Source organism: Saccostrea echinata, unplaced genomic scaffold, assembly GCF_033153115.1.
Source record: "Saccostrea echinata isolate AGI-Se365-2 ecotype Australia unplaced genomic scaffold, CSIRO_AGI_Sech_v1 ptg000009l, whole genome shotgun sequence".
Taxonomy (NCBI): domain Eukaryota; kingdom Metazoa; phylum Mollusca; class Bivalvia; order Ostreida; family Ostreidae; genus Saccostrea; species Saccostrea echinata.
Window position 1 is genome coordinate 18,122,263 of NW_026889758.1, and position 15,050 is coordinate 18,137,312.

At 32.3% G+C, this 15,050-nt stretch overlaps 1 protein-coding gene across 1 annotated transcript in view; it reads right to left on the bottom strand.

Moving 5' to 3' along the window:
* Window positions 1-15,050, bottom strand: part of LOC133181935 (calmodulin-beta-like) — a 29,351-nt gene that overhangs the window by 250 nt on the left and 14,051 nt on the right. The window contains exons 2-3 of the mRNA XM_061316585.1: window positions 662-805; window positions 3-248 (exon numbers count right to left, since the gene is read on the bottom strand). Of these exons, the coding sequence (XP_061172569.1) occupies window positions 3-248; window positions 662-805 (390 nt within the window). The remainder of the gene's footprint in view (window positions 1-2; window positions 249-661; window positions 806-15,050) is intronic.

A 15,050-nucleotide genomic window follows, 5' to 3' on the forward strand; every position in this document is an offset into this window, starting at 1 on the left:
ACCCTCATAATTAATTTTTCCATCTCCGTTGAGGTCCGCAGTTCGAATCATTTCTTTAAATTCCTGCTCGGAGAGACACTCTCCCATTTCAGTCATTGCTGATTTCAGTTCCATAAATGTTATAAACCCGTCACCATTTTTATCAAATACTTTGAACGCTTCCATCAAGTGACACCTCAGCTCCTCAGGGTGTTTGTACGTTATTTTTACGAAGTGTAGAAATTCATTAAAATCTATTTTATGATTATCTGAAAGGAGAACGCCATTTTGAAGAAACATATATGTACATTGTCAGTAAGACGTAGCTTTTGAATTATTGTCCCTAAAAAGAATTTTTTTGTTATACTAAAATCTACGAATTTTGAAAATTTGAAATGAATTTGAAAGTTGAATTAACTTTCTTCTTAAATAAAGCCTTACAACACCTTGTATCAGCCCTTGACTATACTAAGTACCAGTCCTTAGGCTTTCGGCCCTATCGCTGATATAAAAAGGGTATATTCTCTCTCTCTCTCTCTCTCTCTACACACACACACACGCACCCTCACACACACATGTATTACAAGTTTGCAACATTTTAGAAAATGTTTTAGTCTATAAAAAATGTATGTAGCTCATATTTAACACATATGATAATAAAAGCAGAAATCTAAATATTTACTGTCTCTATCCACTTCTTCAATCATCGACCGTATCTCTTTAAGGGTAGGATTCAGACGAAGTCTTCGTAATGCTGTCCCGAGTTCAGACTCATCAATAAAACCGTTCCCATCTCGGTCAAAATCTTTAAAAACTGCTCTGGCCTCTACAGATTGTGATATTTTAAGCGCATATATATATATATATATATATATATATAATATATATATATATATATATATATATATATATATATATATATATATATATATATATATATATGGTTGTGCCATTTAGTAGACCGCTCATATTTATATATTGGCATTAAGTAGCCTCATAGAATAAGTAGACCAAAACCGGTCGCCTTAACATTTTGACCCTCTCTGAACAGAAAATTAATGGCTTTTTAATATTAAATTGACAATAGTTAATTTTAGTTAAGTATATTTTTGTCCCTTAAATACCAAAAATATGCCAAAAATTTATGATTATAGAAATTTTTAAATTTAAATTTCAAGCAACGTATATATTGGTATTATTATATATCGTCATTATGTAGACCAGCTAAAACTTGCAAAATTAAATAAGATCTGCTATATATGTCTTATTTCTCCTAGTATTTAGTTTTAGATAATGTTCTCCCACTAATTTTTGGTATGTACAATTTGCTAAATAGAATAAAACTTTTTACGAGAAAATGAGTTTTAGAGTTTCGTGTTCATCAACTTCAAGGTTTTCGTGCGCAATGCCTTCCGAAAATTTTCGGAAATCCTCGGTATCCTTTACGACCTTCGGAGAAATAGGAGTCAGACAAAATTTTGGTAAGTAATAACAATTAAATTATGATTTTTTAAAAATACTTATTCATGATACATTGACTATATACTATGCACCCAATATCTAAATAAACGTCTGGTATTTATTCATTGATAAAGACTTACGTATACTTATTAGCATGGAGGGAATTCGAATTGTAGTTTACCAACAGCGTGGTTTCAACAGATCGTTAACAATTGATTACTTGAACAAAATAATTGTAATCTGTGCTTATTCATAAATATATAAATAGCATAATATTAGGTTGGTGGTATCGTTCTTGAAAGGGGGGCAGAGATAAATTAAATATTCGATAATTTACCTGAAATACTAACTCTAATTTCCTATTATACGTGGGGTAGGGTTGGGTTAGAAATGGGAGTAAGGTCTTTTTAGGTTCATACATTTTTCACAGCTTAATCCAACCAGCCTTTCCTGAACAATTTTAATAGTAAAAGATTAATTGGGGGAGGGAAGGAGCCCCCACCCCCTCCAACCACGATACCACATCTCTGATGTCTATGGCAGCGGATACATGCATGCATATATGTACATACAAATTTATGTATCTGACAGCATCCCTCTTAGATTTCTTGTACATAAAACATAAAGTTGATTTGGACAAGCCCAATATAGCAACAATTTTGAAATATCTTTAAAAATAAAGAGGAATTAAGGGCTACAAACTGCTAAAAAATTCAAAGGGACCAGATTAATATTTTTAATCGGGTTAGAAGTGGGGTTTGGGTGCAGGATGGGTGGAAATATTTTGTGGTGTATATTCCATATAGGCAAAAAGGCTGTAGGCTACTCATAATCTTTTTTAAGGATAGAAATTTGGTTGAAAAGGGGGAAGAAAAGTTGATGATAAATGTTATCTATTAATTTCATTTTGTTGCAAATGCAAAAAAAAAAAAGCATTTTTGACAATGCGCATTTTTGTACCCATACTTACAGTCTAACTTTCTGTTTAATGACAAAAATATTCCTATAACTGGAAATAAAAATTAAGCCAAAATTCAAGTGTTATATTAGGTCTGCATCAGCCTCCTTGCTTACCCATTATTTGCGCCTCAAGTTAAATCTGTGACATCACACTAGCCGACACATTACATGTAGTAGAAAGTAATAATATTATTATACGCCAATGATATTCTAAACAATCTATTGCACTGTACCTTTTGGCATGAATGGAGGATTAATTAACAGGTTATATCAGTGATGAGCATATCAGTTAATAGTTATATGTATTACACTTTCCATGATTGAGTAACAAAAGATACACTGTATAATTTTTGCAATATTTTTTCTATAATAGTAGACTCAGTTAACATCACCACCGTTAAAGAGTTTCGATCTACAGCACTGCTGATTTAATTTCCCAGATTTTATTAGAGATCTACAAATACCTTTACAGGTCACTTAATTAGTATCTCAAGTTTAATTGGGCAAATGAGAATTTTGTCTTTAACAACTTAAATGACTCAAAAATGTATTGCATGTTCAACATGTTCAAGGCAAATGATTTCCTTTATCATGAATTTATTCTAATTTTATTGGAGAATATATATTTATAATTATGAAAGTACTAGTAAATTAAATCAGTCTACACATAAGTAAAAAATTACCTCAACTATTTGAATTACTTTGCAGAATTTATTGCATTGTCTTTATTACTTAACAATCATGTAAAACTTTATTTCATGGCCGTAGTAGGAACGGAGGGGTTGGGGAGGGGGTGCCCCCAATAATTTTGCCGAAATATAGAATACTAAAGAAAACATAGCTACTATATGCTTGTGCCCCCTCAATAAAAATGCCTGATGACCTTTTTTTCTTTTTTTTTAAAGCTTGTCAAGGAATTTTTGGTTGTTAGTGCCCCTCAAAGAAAATGCATGGCTGTCCCCCCTCCCCCAAACTGAAATTGCTTCTTACGGGCCTGTATTTACTGATTTTTTTTTAAATGTTTCATTTATTTATAAACCTATTACATGTAAGTGTTTCATTTTGAAAAGAAATATTAGAAGATAATCATAATTTCAGAAAGAAGTTGAAATTAAATAATAAAAGAGACCCTAAGAAAAATTGCTTGTTGTCAAGCTTGAACAAGTCCTGATTCATATGAAACAGATCCTGAGCAATTTAAGCTTCTTTTTTTTTTCATATAATGAAAAAAATTACTGTTTATCTTATGCAGTTGCCATGGAGAAAATAACTTGCTTATCCTCTCAATTTAGTTATAAAATCATATAACAAGCAATAATTTTTTCTATTTTAATAAAATTGTTATGCAGAGTCTACATGTATTACTTGTATTTCTACATATGTACATTAGAGGCTTTCGGTCGGGTTCGGTTTAATTTTGATCGGGTTAGTTAATACATTGTTGAGTCTTGATCAGCATGGACATGGTTTGACTTTGATGGTATGATAATGTTTTTACAGTTTCAATTTCTAAACTTTCCAGGAAAGTTTCCTACATTTTGTACAATGGCTATTTATATCCCGTATATTTTCCCATGAATTATTTTTTTTTTTTTTGAAATTATGTTTTAAAATTCTGACCAGATCTGCAGATTTCTGGGGAAATTTTTAACTGCCTAGGGTGAGATTTATGACAGACCGAGACATATAAAACCAAGTCTCTGAATAAATTAGATTTTGTTGACTTGTTTGCATTTATTTTTATTATAGTGTGTTTGGTACCACATAACATGCGAGAATACCTTCTCCAGTATGTTGGAGAGAAGATTAGCAAGAAAAAGCGGGTGAGAAAATGAGAAGTTGACAGAAAAAGATTTTTTTCATTATCGAAAGGGACATGTACAGCATCCATAATGGTAAGAAAAGAGAATTATTTATAGTCATATTTATTTGTTTCTATAATGTTTCTTTTGATAACTTTTCACTCATATTGAAAAGCCAGCACTTGAGAACCAATACTCTGTACGCAGGACCCTTGAGCAGTGAGTAATTTTGTTCATGCCAGCACCTACTACAACATGGGACCTCAGTTTCATTTGAACACCAGTCTCCACATCCTGCAGTGGGATTCGAACCCGTATGTGAGGATCAACTCCTTTATTATCTGCGACTCTATTCTAAAGCAAACACTTAAACCACTGCGTCATGCAAGCAGCTAGTCATACATGTATTCCTTATGATGTGAGCTAGCATTATGAAGATTACATGTTCTGTAGATCATAGGTTGCTAAATAGTTCTTTGTATGTTGTGCTAAAAAATATGGTGTTCATCAATGATTCATTTTGGTGTGCGTCCTGCATAAATTATGCACAAATTTTGCTCAGGACGCATTATTTTAATAAATGTGCATCCCAATGGATGCAATTAATTTATAGAAGAACGTGTATTATTTGGTATAATTCGATTCTAAACTTGACCGATTGCATCATATCCATGTGCTAAGCGATATACATGAACAATTTTAACAGGTATATATAAGGTTGCCAACAACAGGTCAGAGTTCACAATTGCAGCCAATAGGGCTGTGTATTGAGCAAAATATTTCGATACAATACAATATGATATTTTATAAAGCGATATGCGATATATTGGATTCTTTAACAAGTCTATCAAAAAAGCCTTGTACATTATTTAATCCATAGATTTGATAAAAACTGGGTGTTTTATTACCAAATTGGAAGTTCATGTCTCACTGTCTTTACAGAGTACACTTCAAATTCAAACTTTTAATGGTTGTAAAACTAATATGTTAAAATATAGTTGTCTATGTACTTTGCAATAGTTATTTAAGATGTGATATCTCCTTAATGCTTATTTCATTACTGATCATTTTTAATTCAAAACAGTTAAAAATAACCTTTGGTGACTGAAATTCCCAACTTTTTCACAGAATTATAAGAAAATCTGCCTGCCCGATACATATTGGAAGTTATTTTTCGATACGATACATTCCTGAATATTCGATACGTATTGATTAATAGATATATTGACACAGCCCTAGCAGCCAATTAACCAGCAATTATCAGAAAATATTTGAAAGTTAGATAGCATAGTTTGATTATCACTGATTATGTCTATACTGTGGAACATTTCTGAAGCGAATACTAAACCTTTGTAAAAGCTATACATGTAACCTGTATCATTTTTTTTTTCCTTACAAGCTAAGAAGTTTAAAATTTAATCATTTTTATTTCTGACTGTTTTTTTCATTTCTTCTTAAAATTTCTTTGCTTCATTCTGCTTCTCTGCATTTTATGACTGATACATTACAATGTGTGAGATCGTATGTACGATCTAAAAATAGAACCAAAGTGCACAGTTGACAATATATTATATTTATGACACAAAATCATGTACTCTTACTTGAACAATTGATAGTAAAATTATAAAACTACTCACAGCAACAATAAAGCATTTGCTCTTCCGTACTCTTTATATTTCACCAGAATAACCTCTGTAATATCTAATATATGACCCTTGGATTTGGACACAGTCTGATTTTGTCATGGGACTCATTGTTATCATTAAGGGGAGTCCTTTGGACCCATGATAACCATTTTTAAAATTAATCACTGGTTCATAGGTCTGGGATTAAAAGTTTATGAGGGCATACTATCTTAATATCACCCACCCATTATCGTCTGATCAGCATGATCAGTACTATTAAGCAGGAAAACAAATATTTGAAGAGACATACTGTAAAAATAATTTTGTAAGATCTTGGAAAACATGTAATTTTGGAAGTAGGTAGACATATAAGTATATAATTTTTTTTTGTGGATAACAGATGATTAGGGTAGGTGGTCACTGGTGTGATTTTGACCCATTATCTGATTATTTTTCATAAGTTTTGTTTGAGTATATGTCAGTGTTTGTTATGCTACAATGTTTTCTGGGTAATTTTCTCTATGGAATACCTTTTTACAAGATTTCTTCTTCTTTTTTTAGAATTATTTATTGAATTTGTGAAATACATGTGTTCGACTTACAAGATACATGTGTTGGGTTATTGCTAGTTAGAACAATCTAACTGTGTCTCGGAACAAGCCCTCGATCACCACAGTTTATATGTCCCATATACTAGCAATGTAGCTTATTGGAAAGGATCTGCTCAGAAATGATTTTGAAGAATACAAAAAAAATTGCACTGAAAATAACTATCAAATTAATCATAACAAACCTTTTTGAGATTTTATATGCCTTTTAACCTAAAAAATAATCCATATAAATAAGAAAATTCAACTCATTTTCTCAACCTTTTTTCCTCGCTTCAAATTTACACGCCATGTTGAATTCGGAACTCTCTAGATTGTTCATAGAAAATGCAGTCAGTTCGAGTTATCGAACTTGCTTATTTTGCTACATGGCCAATACACCGGAACGAATTCTATTGTTAAACCAGGTCCGTAGGACAATATCATTTTAATGATTAGAACATTCTACCTAGGTTATTGAGATCACAGCAACAATATATAAACAAAATTAAAATTGAAATTATAATTCGCATCATCTCTTTTAAAAAAGTAAATATAAATTCATATTATTTTGTAAAACCAAAAAATATTGGTTTAAATATACTGACAATAAAAAAAGAGACAATAATTCTCAAATTATGAATAACTTTAAAACATTGAGTGCACCTACAAGCACAGATCCCATGATTTGTAATATAATGCACACAAAGGCATGTAAACTGAAGTAAATCAAACTTACAGATTTTCACTGATTAGCTAATATACATGTAGAACTAGTTTGAAACTAAATACAAATACAAAAGAAAAAAAATAATTATTTTCCAAGCAAATAAAATGAAGAAATTAAAAGTTTTTGATTTTATTTTGATTTAAAAATTATCAAAGAATATTTAAGTCAAACTTCATGAAAAAGAAAAGCAGAAATCAAAATATTTGTATCAATTTACATGTCATGCTTGATAAATTTTGGAAATACTGACAGATACACCCTTGCATAACATATATACATGACTAAAATTGTAAATTTTTAGAGACTTAATTATGCATGGTGTCAAACTTTGTCACATTTTAATGTAAAATGAAAAATTTATAACCGATTAAAATAATGTGATCTGTATTGTAGCATAAATATTGTGATACTTAATATAGTATATTAGATATAGAATTGTAGAAGAAAGTGTATTATCCCAGCCCTTTATATTTGCAGTGCAGTATAAAACAGTTCAATTATATAATAATGAAGTCAAGAGAATATGGACATGATTATATGTAAATTAATAGATTTTGTTTTCATTTTTGCAGGTGTGTCTGATGGAATTTGTCATTTCATTAATAAACAATGCTGATAAAGATGCAAACTTAGCAGTTGTGCCTAAAAAGTGACTGCTTTGTCAAGGAAATATATCCATATATAACAGTTACTGGTACTGTCTGAATGCAGTGAAAGGATCCAGATGAACAGATGAAGAGATTAAGTACAATGTACATCAGTTACTTGGATGAAGAGAATCTGCAACATGGGGTAAGGTATATTTGCTGCTTTATTAGTTATAAACTGTAAATAAATTGTTAGCAGAAAATAGACACAAAAGCTTTAATTAAAGCAAATCAGGGGTAAATACTAACTTTTAAAGCATGCAGATACTCAGTGATAGACTGATAGTTTGATAGTATCATAAAAACCAAAAGAACTTCAGTGACTTTGAATTCCTGATAGCCCTAGCTGTTAATGAACTAGTTGCCCATTACAGCCTTTGGCTGCTTATGGAGTCATGACTTGATTGTTTGGGGGGTGGGGAGGAGGAGGAAATGAATTCCCAGTGGAGATGGGTATGAAGGTTAAAAATAGGGCCACAAAGAACCAGGTTATGGTGAGGCAACTTGCCTCCTTGCATTTTATTGTAATTATTTAACCCTTCACTATGAGTGAAATAATTCTCAACTGGGACATAAAACAACAATCAATCGGTCACACTTCACTCGCTGTTCACAGCACTTGTTGCTCTGTACTGGGCACTACTGGCTCACTTAAGCAGGTTAGGTTCAGTTTGGTGTTTACTAGTCATTCCAATTATAAATAAGTCACAGGGATCGACATTAACGGTTGTCCGATTGCCCGGGACAAGTAAATTCTCAGTTCAGGCAAGTGAATCTTGCGACGTACTTGTCCGATCAGGCAAGTGATTTTTTTTCATAGAAATGTACATATTAATTTAGTTCACATTAATTTATATAAAAAAAAATAAATTGAAGACTTGATTTCCGCCAGGTACCTGACTGACATTGTTTTTGCATTCAGAATTCCTTGTCAGCATTTTTGGATTATACCTTTCATTTGAAAATCCGGTTCGTTATTCCGTTTTTTCCCTGGTAATATGCTGTTCGTCTATTCACTGTATAACATCTTTCTTAAGGTCAGACGGTGCGTTCCTCAAATGTCTGTTTTGAATACCTTTGAATTATTTGGAAAATATTCAGAACTTTAATTACCTTCTGATTTCTAAACTGGTTTCTAATTGTCTTAAAAAAATGAAACACTAAAAAAATGTGTTATTGGCTAATTAAGTTTTTTCCAAAGGGATTTTATAGGAAAAACATCCTCTGGTATCTTGCACAAATGCCTGGTAAGGTACCTCAATTTTTTGCAAGTAAACATGTTAAAGTAGCAATACTTCAATGACAAAATCTTAGAAAAAATTATATATTATTGAGAAACGTATCGTCTGTCCTTAACTTCTTATTTGGACATTGGATTATTTATTTACTCAAAGAATATAAGTACAGTGTAACACGATGTATCCTGATCAAGGTAAAGATCGATGTGTGTTACGTAGCAACTATCTTCCTTCAGCGTTGTTTCACAGTTATCTCAGAAAATCACAATTCACAAAAGAATCCTACCAAAAATAATTTTTAAACATATGAAAATTATTGCTACATGTATATGGCAGTGTGTGTTAACAGGTTAAATTTACAAGGAAATTGACGGTAGTGTATTTGGTCACATTTTTTCTTGTCATAACAATTTGAGTTCGGACAAGTCAAAGTTTGAGATCACTTGCCTGAAGGGCAAGTAAATCTGAAAGTTAATGTCTATTCCTGTAAGAACATTTTTTGTGAGTCGACTGCACCGTAGTGCAACACTTAGGGATCACTTTACCTGGCATCTGTCTGTCTGTCCATCTGTCACACCTTATATCTCGAGAATTGTAAGAGGTTTAATTGTTTTTGATATTTGGTTAACATTTTGCTTGGCACTATGACTTTTTAGCTCACCTCAACGAAGTTGGGGGAGCTTATGTAATACCGTCGGCGTCCCAGGTTAAGGTTTTTGGAGCAGTTTTCTTTTCAAATACTTCTATGGCCTATATTAGTCAGAGATGCATGGAGAATGCTTCTAGTGTGTTTCATTGTACCAGTCAAGGTTTCAGATGCTGCAATTTCAGCTAAAGAATGACCAGGTTAATGTTTTTGGAGCAGGTTAAAGTTTTTGGAGCAGGTTAAAGTTTTTGGATCAGGTCTCATTCCAAGTAACTATAAGCCCTATATTGACCAAACTTGCATGGATGATACATCTAAGGATGCACACTACTGGACTTGCTTCAGATGCTGAATCTGACCTATATTTTCCGGATGAGTGACCAGGTTAAAGTTTTTGGAGCAAATGTCATTTCCAAGTATCTAGAGTTGGCGAAAGACACCGGCCCGCCGGCGATCTCCGGTAAATTTCGTCTAAGTCCGATAAATTTTAGAACCATGTCGGACACCGTGTCCGGTAGATTTTTCAGAATAATCAATAGTAAAATAATTAAATAAATGAAATAATACATTATTTTTCAAAACTTCATTTTCAGATGATTAAATTTATATTGAGAATATTTTAAAAGTATTAAGGCGATTTAAATATTTTGGGGAATCAGAATAATATACTGGAACTTTCAATTTTAGTTTCTATGTAACGTTCATGTATATCCGGTATCGAGGCGGCAAGTAAACATGTGCTATGATGTGGCCAATATTAAGTGGACAGAGTCAGTAAAAAGAAAGTCAGTGCCGAAAGCTGATACTGATAGCTCAAAAGAAAAGAATTTTTAACAAAAAGTGTAAGAAGTTTAATCCACAGTGGATTAAAGAAAGACAGTGGCTGAGGTATGACGACGATATGCAAATGATGTTTTGTGTGCCATGCACGAATTATATAGTAAAGTCCATTCAAGTATTTCCTAATTAAATTCAGTTTTACATATTTTGTTGTTTTTTTTTTTTTGTTTTTTTTTTACATTTGGTCCGGCAAATTTTTAGTGTGTCCTGTGGTTTTTGTGATTTTTTGACAATCTGTAGGACACTGTGTCCGACAGATTTTTTACATCTTTCGCCAACTCTGAGTATCTATAAACCCTATATTGACCAAACTTGCATGGATGATACATATAAGGATGAACTCTACTGGACTTGCTTCGGATGCTGGATCTGACCTACATTTTTCGGATGAGTGACCAGGTTAAAGTTTTTGGAGCAGATCTCATTTCCAAGTAACTATAAGCCCTATATTGACTAAACTTGCATGGATGATACATCTAAGGATGCACACTACTGGACTTGCTTCGGATGCTGGATCTGATCTATATTTTTCGGATGAGTGACCAGGTTAATGTTTTTGGAGCAGATGTCATTTCCAAGTAACTATAAGGCCTATCTGAACCAAACTTGCATGGATGATGCATCAAGGGACGAACAATCTCAAAACTTGATTCGAATGCTGGATTTGACTTACATTTTCTGAATGAGTGACTAGTTCTAAGTTTTCAAATAAGTCTATTCCCAAGTAACTGCAAGCCCTATCAGACCAAAATTGCATAAATGTTGCATCTAGGGATGCACACTCCTAGATTATTAGTTTAGTGTGGAACTTTGCCTTACTTAAAGACAACATTCGTTGAGGTGAGCTCTGTAATCTCTGATTACCTATGTTTTTAAATACCATGGTTGCCAATCTTGTGACCCTTGAACTTACCTTTAACCTACGTATAAGAAAGTTTAAAGTGCCAATATTCAGCATATTTTTGATAATTTAAAAGAGGTAAGTCTATGCTATTTAGCATGTGCACAATTTGTCATAAATTATAATGAAAGATACCAGCATTACAGTTCACTTGACCTTTGTTTTACTCAGGGGTCTAGAATTTTTTTTTAAGTTCACTTGCCCACGGACAAGTAATGACTGGGAATCCACTTGCCCAGATTCAAAATTCACTTGCCCCCAAAAAGAAAGAGAAAATCATCTAGTTTTACTGATTTTTTTTTTTTTTTTTTTTTTTTGAAAACATATCAGAAAATCATTTAATTTTACTGGTTTATTTATTTGAAAACATATCGTTAATTGAATTAAATACAGAACTCGAAAACAAAAATCTAGAAAAATATAAACAACTCTATTTTGTTATTTTTTTTATTGTGTGGTTTTAATGTATACACCATCTAAAAGCAATTATTATGTACTTGTTTATTATTTTGTTAAAATATCTATTGATTTAATCATGCACATTTTGACAAAACATTGTTTTCAAAACATCATTTCTGTTTTAAAAGCCATTCCGTAATTTTGAGATCTTTCCGGATTGGTTCCAATATTATACAAGTAATTGGACTTCCTATGATAAGTATTGGAGATTAAATTGGACTTCCTATGATAAGTATTGGAGATTAAATAAACGAAATGTAGCAGACTTGTGCATATTCTAATACAATGTAATTGGATGTTTATTGTTATTGATTTCTTTTAATAAACTTGAAAAGTGTTCCTGGCTCAGCCTGAAATTTATTACTTTCCCGTTCGGGTAAGTTTATCATGAAAACTATCTTTCCCGAGATGAATTTCACTTGCCCCGGGCAACGGGTAAGCGTAATTCTAGACCCCTGTTACTTTTCAAAAAAATACTTTGAATGGTTAATTTAACTTAAATGTTTTGATTTTCTAGAAGTAGTGTTTTGATAATTAGCATTGATGAGCTCATGACACTCTACTTTTATATCCAGTTATCACACTAAAACTTAAATCTTATGAAAACAAATCGGGATCAGTATACCACAATGGGTGGTAATGTAGACTGACAATTGCAGTAAAGACAGCCTGAAACTCTTTAGAAAAAGCTGTTGAAAAGATTGTTGACCATTATATGGTGACGTCTCTATTTTGGTGAAAAATTCTTAAGCAGGATGTAAAACGACATACAATTAAACAATCAATCCAACTACTGAGTGAGCTGTCTAGCTTGTGAACTACCAATTATGTCCAATTAGAAGTAATATTTGAATATTTTAAAATGTGATTGTACATTGTAGGAAATAATGTTCCTATAGAAAGTCATGTATACATGTGAGATTCTGAAGTAGCAGTACAAGATGAGTAGGAATTTGAAGTGAATTATGGGAAAAGGTATGTAATCCATTAGTTTGCTTTAAAGTTAGTGATTTTAAAGCTGAACACACTGTGTAAAAGGAATTTTTCCACCATATTCCTTTATTCACGCTATATCGTAGGGTCCCTATATAATCCACTCACTTAGTCACTGTTCAGTGTAATCTGTTGTCACCTGTCTGTATAGACAGACTGACGTATACTACATAGCTCTCGGTAGCTACAAAAAATTACTGTGTACCTCTTTCACGGCAGGAGAGAAAGATGCCAGTGAAACTTACAAAAGTTGTACAGGTCAGTGCAGTATACAAACATACACAAGTACACGTAAGTAACTGCATTAAAATAAATAAACAAAGGCAATGTAAGATAACCAGCATGAGCACTTGTCACCATTCCACTCTAATACCTGTGACAATAAAGCAGTCAGGTGTAACAAATGCGAAGAGTATACCCCGGTTCTGATATAGCAGATAATATAATCGAATATGGTGTATGCCTATTTACAAGTCATGTTCAGCTTTAATTGATTGTTTTTCTCCGACAATATTGTACCAGAGGTCATAGTCATTTATGGTATATACAGTGGCACCACGTTTATCCAAACACTTCACCTTCTGGACGATATTTTTTGGGAATAGATTTTTTCCATGTTATTTTGTCTCATCAGTCCAGAAATTAGTGTTCCGCATCCGGACGGTAGATTTCTACTACAAAACATAATAGTTTATTAAAAAATGACTCGTTTATCCGGACGCTAATTTTTCAAGAAACAACTTTTTCACACTTATCTTGCAGTAGTGTTAATTGTTGTAAAAACATTGGCCATGCAGTCAGTTTGAAGGCGGTACCTGTGACCCACAAACAATAGGTCTAAAATTAGCGTGTATTTACCCCAATTAAATTACACGTCTATTATGAAGCTCGAAGAATTTAGCTTACACCAGTACACTGTGCATTAATTAAATAAGAAACAGTTCAAAATCATATTGCTTACCATATATACACTAGACAAAATTGCTAACGCACCACTTATTATTCTTAATTGTGAATTGATCATTTTCCTGATTGGTACTAGTATATAAAATATGCCAATTTTTCCAAAACAGTTGGATTGACAAATATCTTGGTGTCATGTCAAGACCCTTAAAGGACCTTCTTGTCCGAAAACCAATGTCCCAACGTGTACTGTGCACCGTTTTTGCCAAGATATGAAGTTGGTTATTACCGATGGTGGTCTGTGAAGTTGCGACGGGAGCAGTCTCCCACTTAAAAATCAAGTGATATACCCTGATTGACTACCATATTGCTTAGTAGTCATCCAGTGCCTTGGTGTCCCTACCAAATCCACCCAACTTCCGGATACCCCAATTTTGTGGAGCAATCTTGAAGTTATTGTGTGGTGCTCATTTAATGCCGTTGATATCTATTGTAAACATTTTTATGATCATTAATTCATTTTCAGCAATTTTTCACCAGAGAAATGCATAATCTTTGAATTGTTTTAATTTTTCACAAATTTCTTCAAAGGAACCCCCTGCAGATACCATACTGGCTGCCTTAGCAGGCTCTTCTAGAGTCAAATGCCGCATAAGGTGTAACTTTTTTTCTGAGTTTTTAATTAGTACAAACATAAAGAACACAACCACAAAGAAAAAAATAAAAATTTATTCCACCAAAAATGTATGGATATGATTTTAATTTTTTCTATGAAGTGGTTATGCTTCAGTAAACATTGCTGTTATTTATCAGTTAAAACATTTAAATGTCTCATTTTTTTATTAAAGTAACATAATTATATATCAAAAACATCATAAACAAGTTTTGAAAAGAAAAATGTTAATTTATTTAGCTGGTGCATTAGCAATTTTGTCTAGTGTACATCTTTAAATTCGTAAGAATTTTGGAGAGTTAAAAATAAAAATGAACAATAAAACGAGTGATTTCGTAATGACTTTGATCATGATGACTGCATTAGTTCAAAATACGATTTTCCATTTCTATAAAAACGTAAATGTATTTGAAACGCTTTTTTTCACAGGACAGTTTAATAAGGTACATAAATGAAGAAATGTCCCTCTTTTTAATGTAATAGTCCACCTATAAACGTATGTAACTTTAGAAAAGAAATATAAAACTGGCATTGGGTATTGAAGGTTATTACGTTTTTCAAGGTATTTTTTTTAAATCCAAATTAAAACTTAAAGTTTGTAGAAAA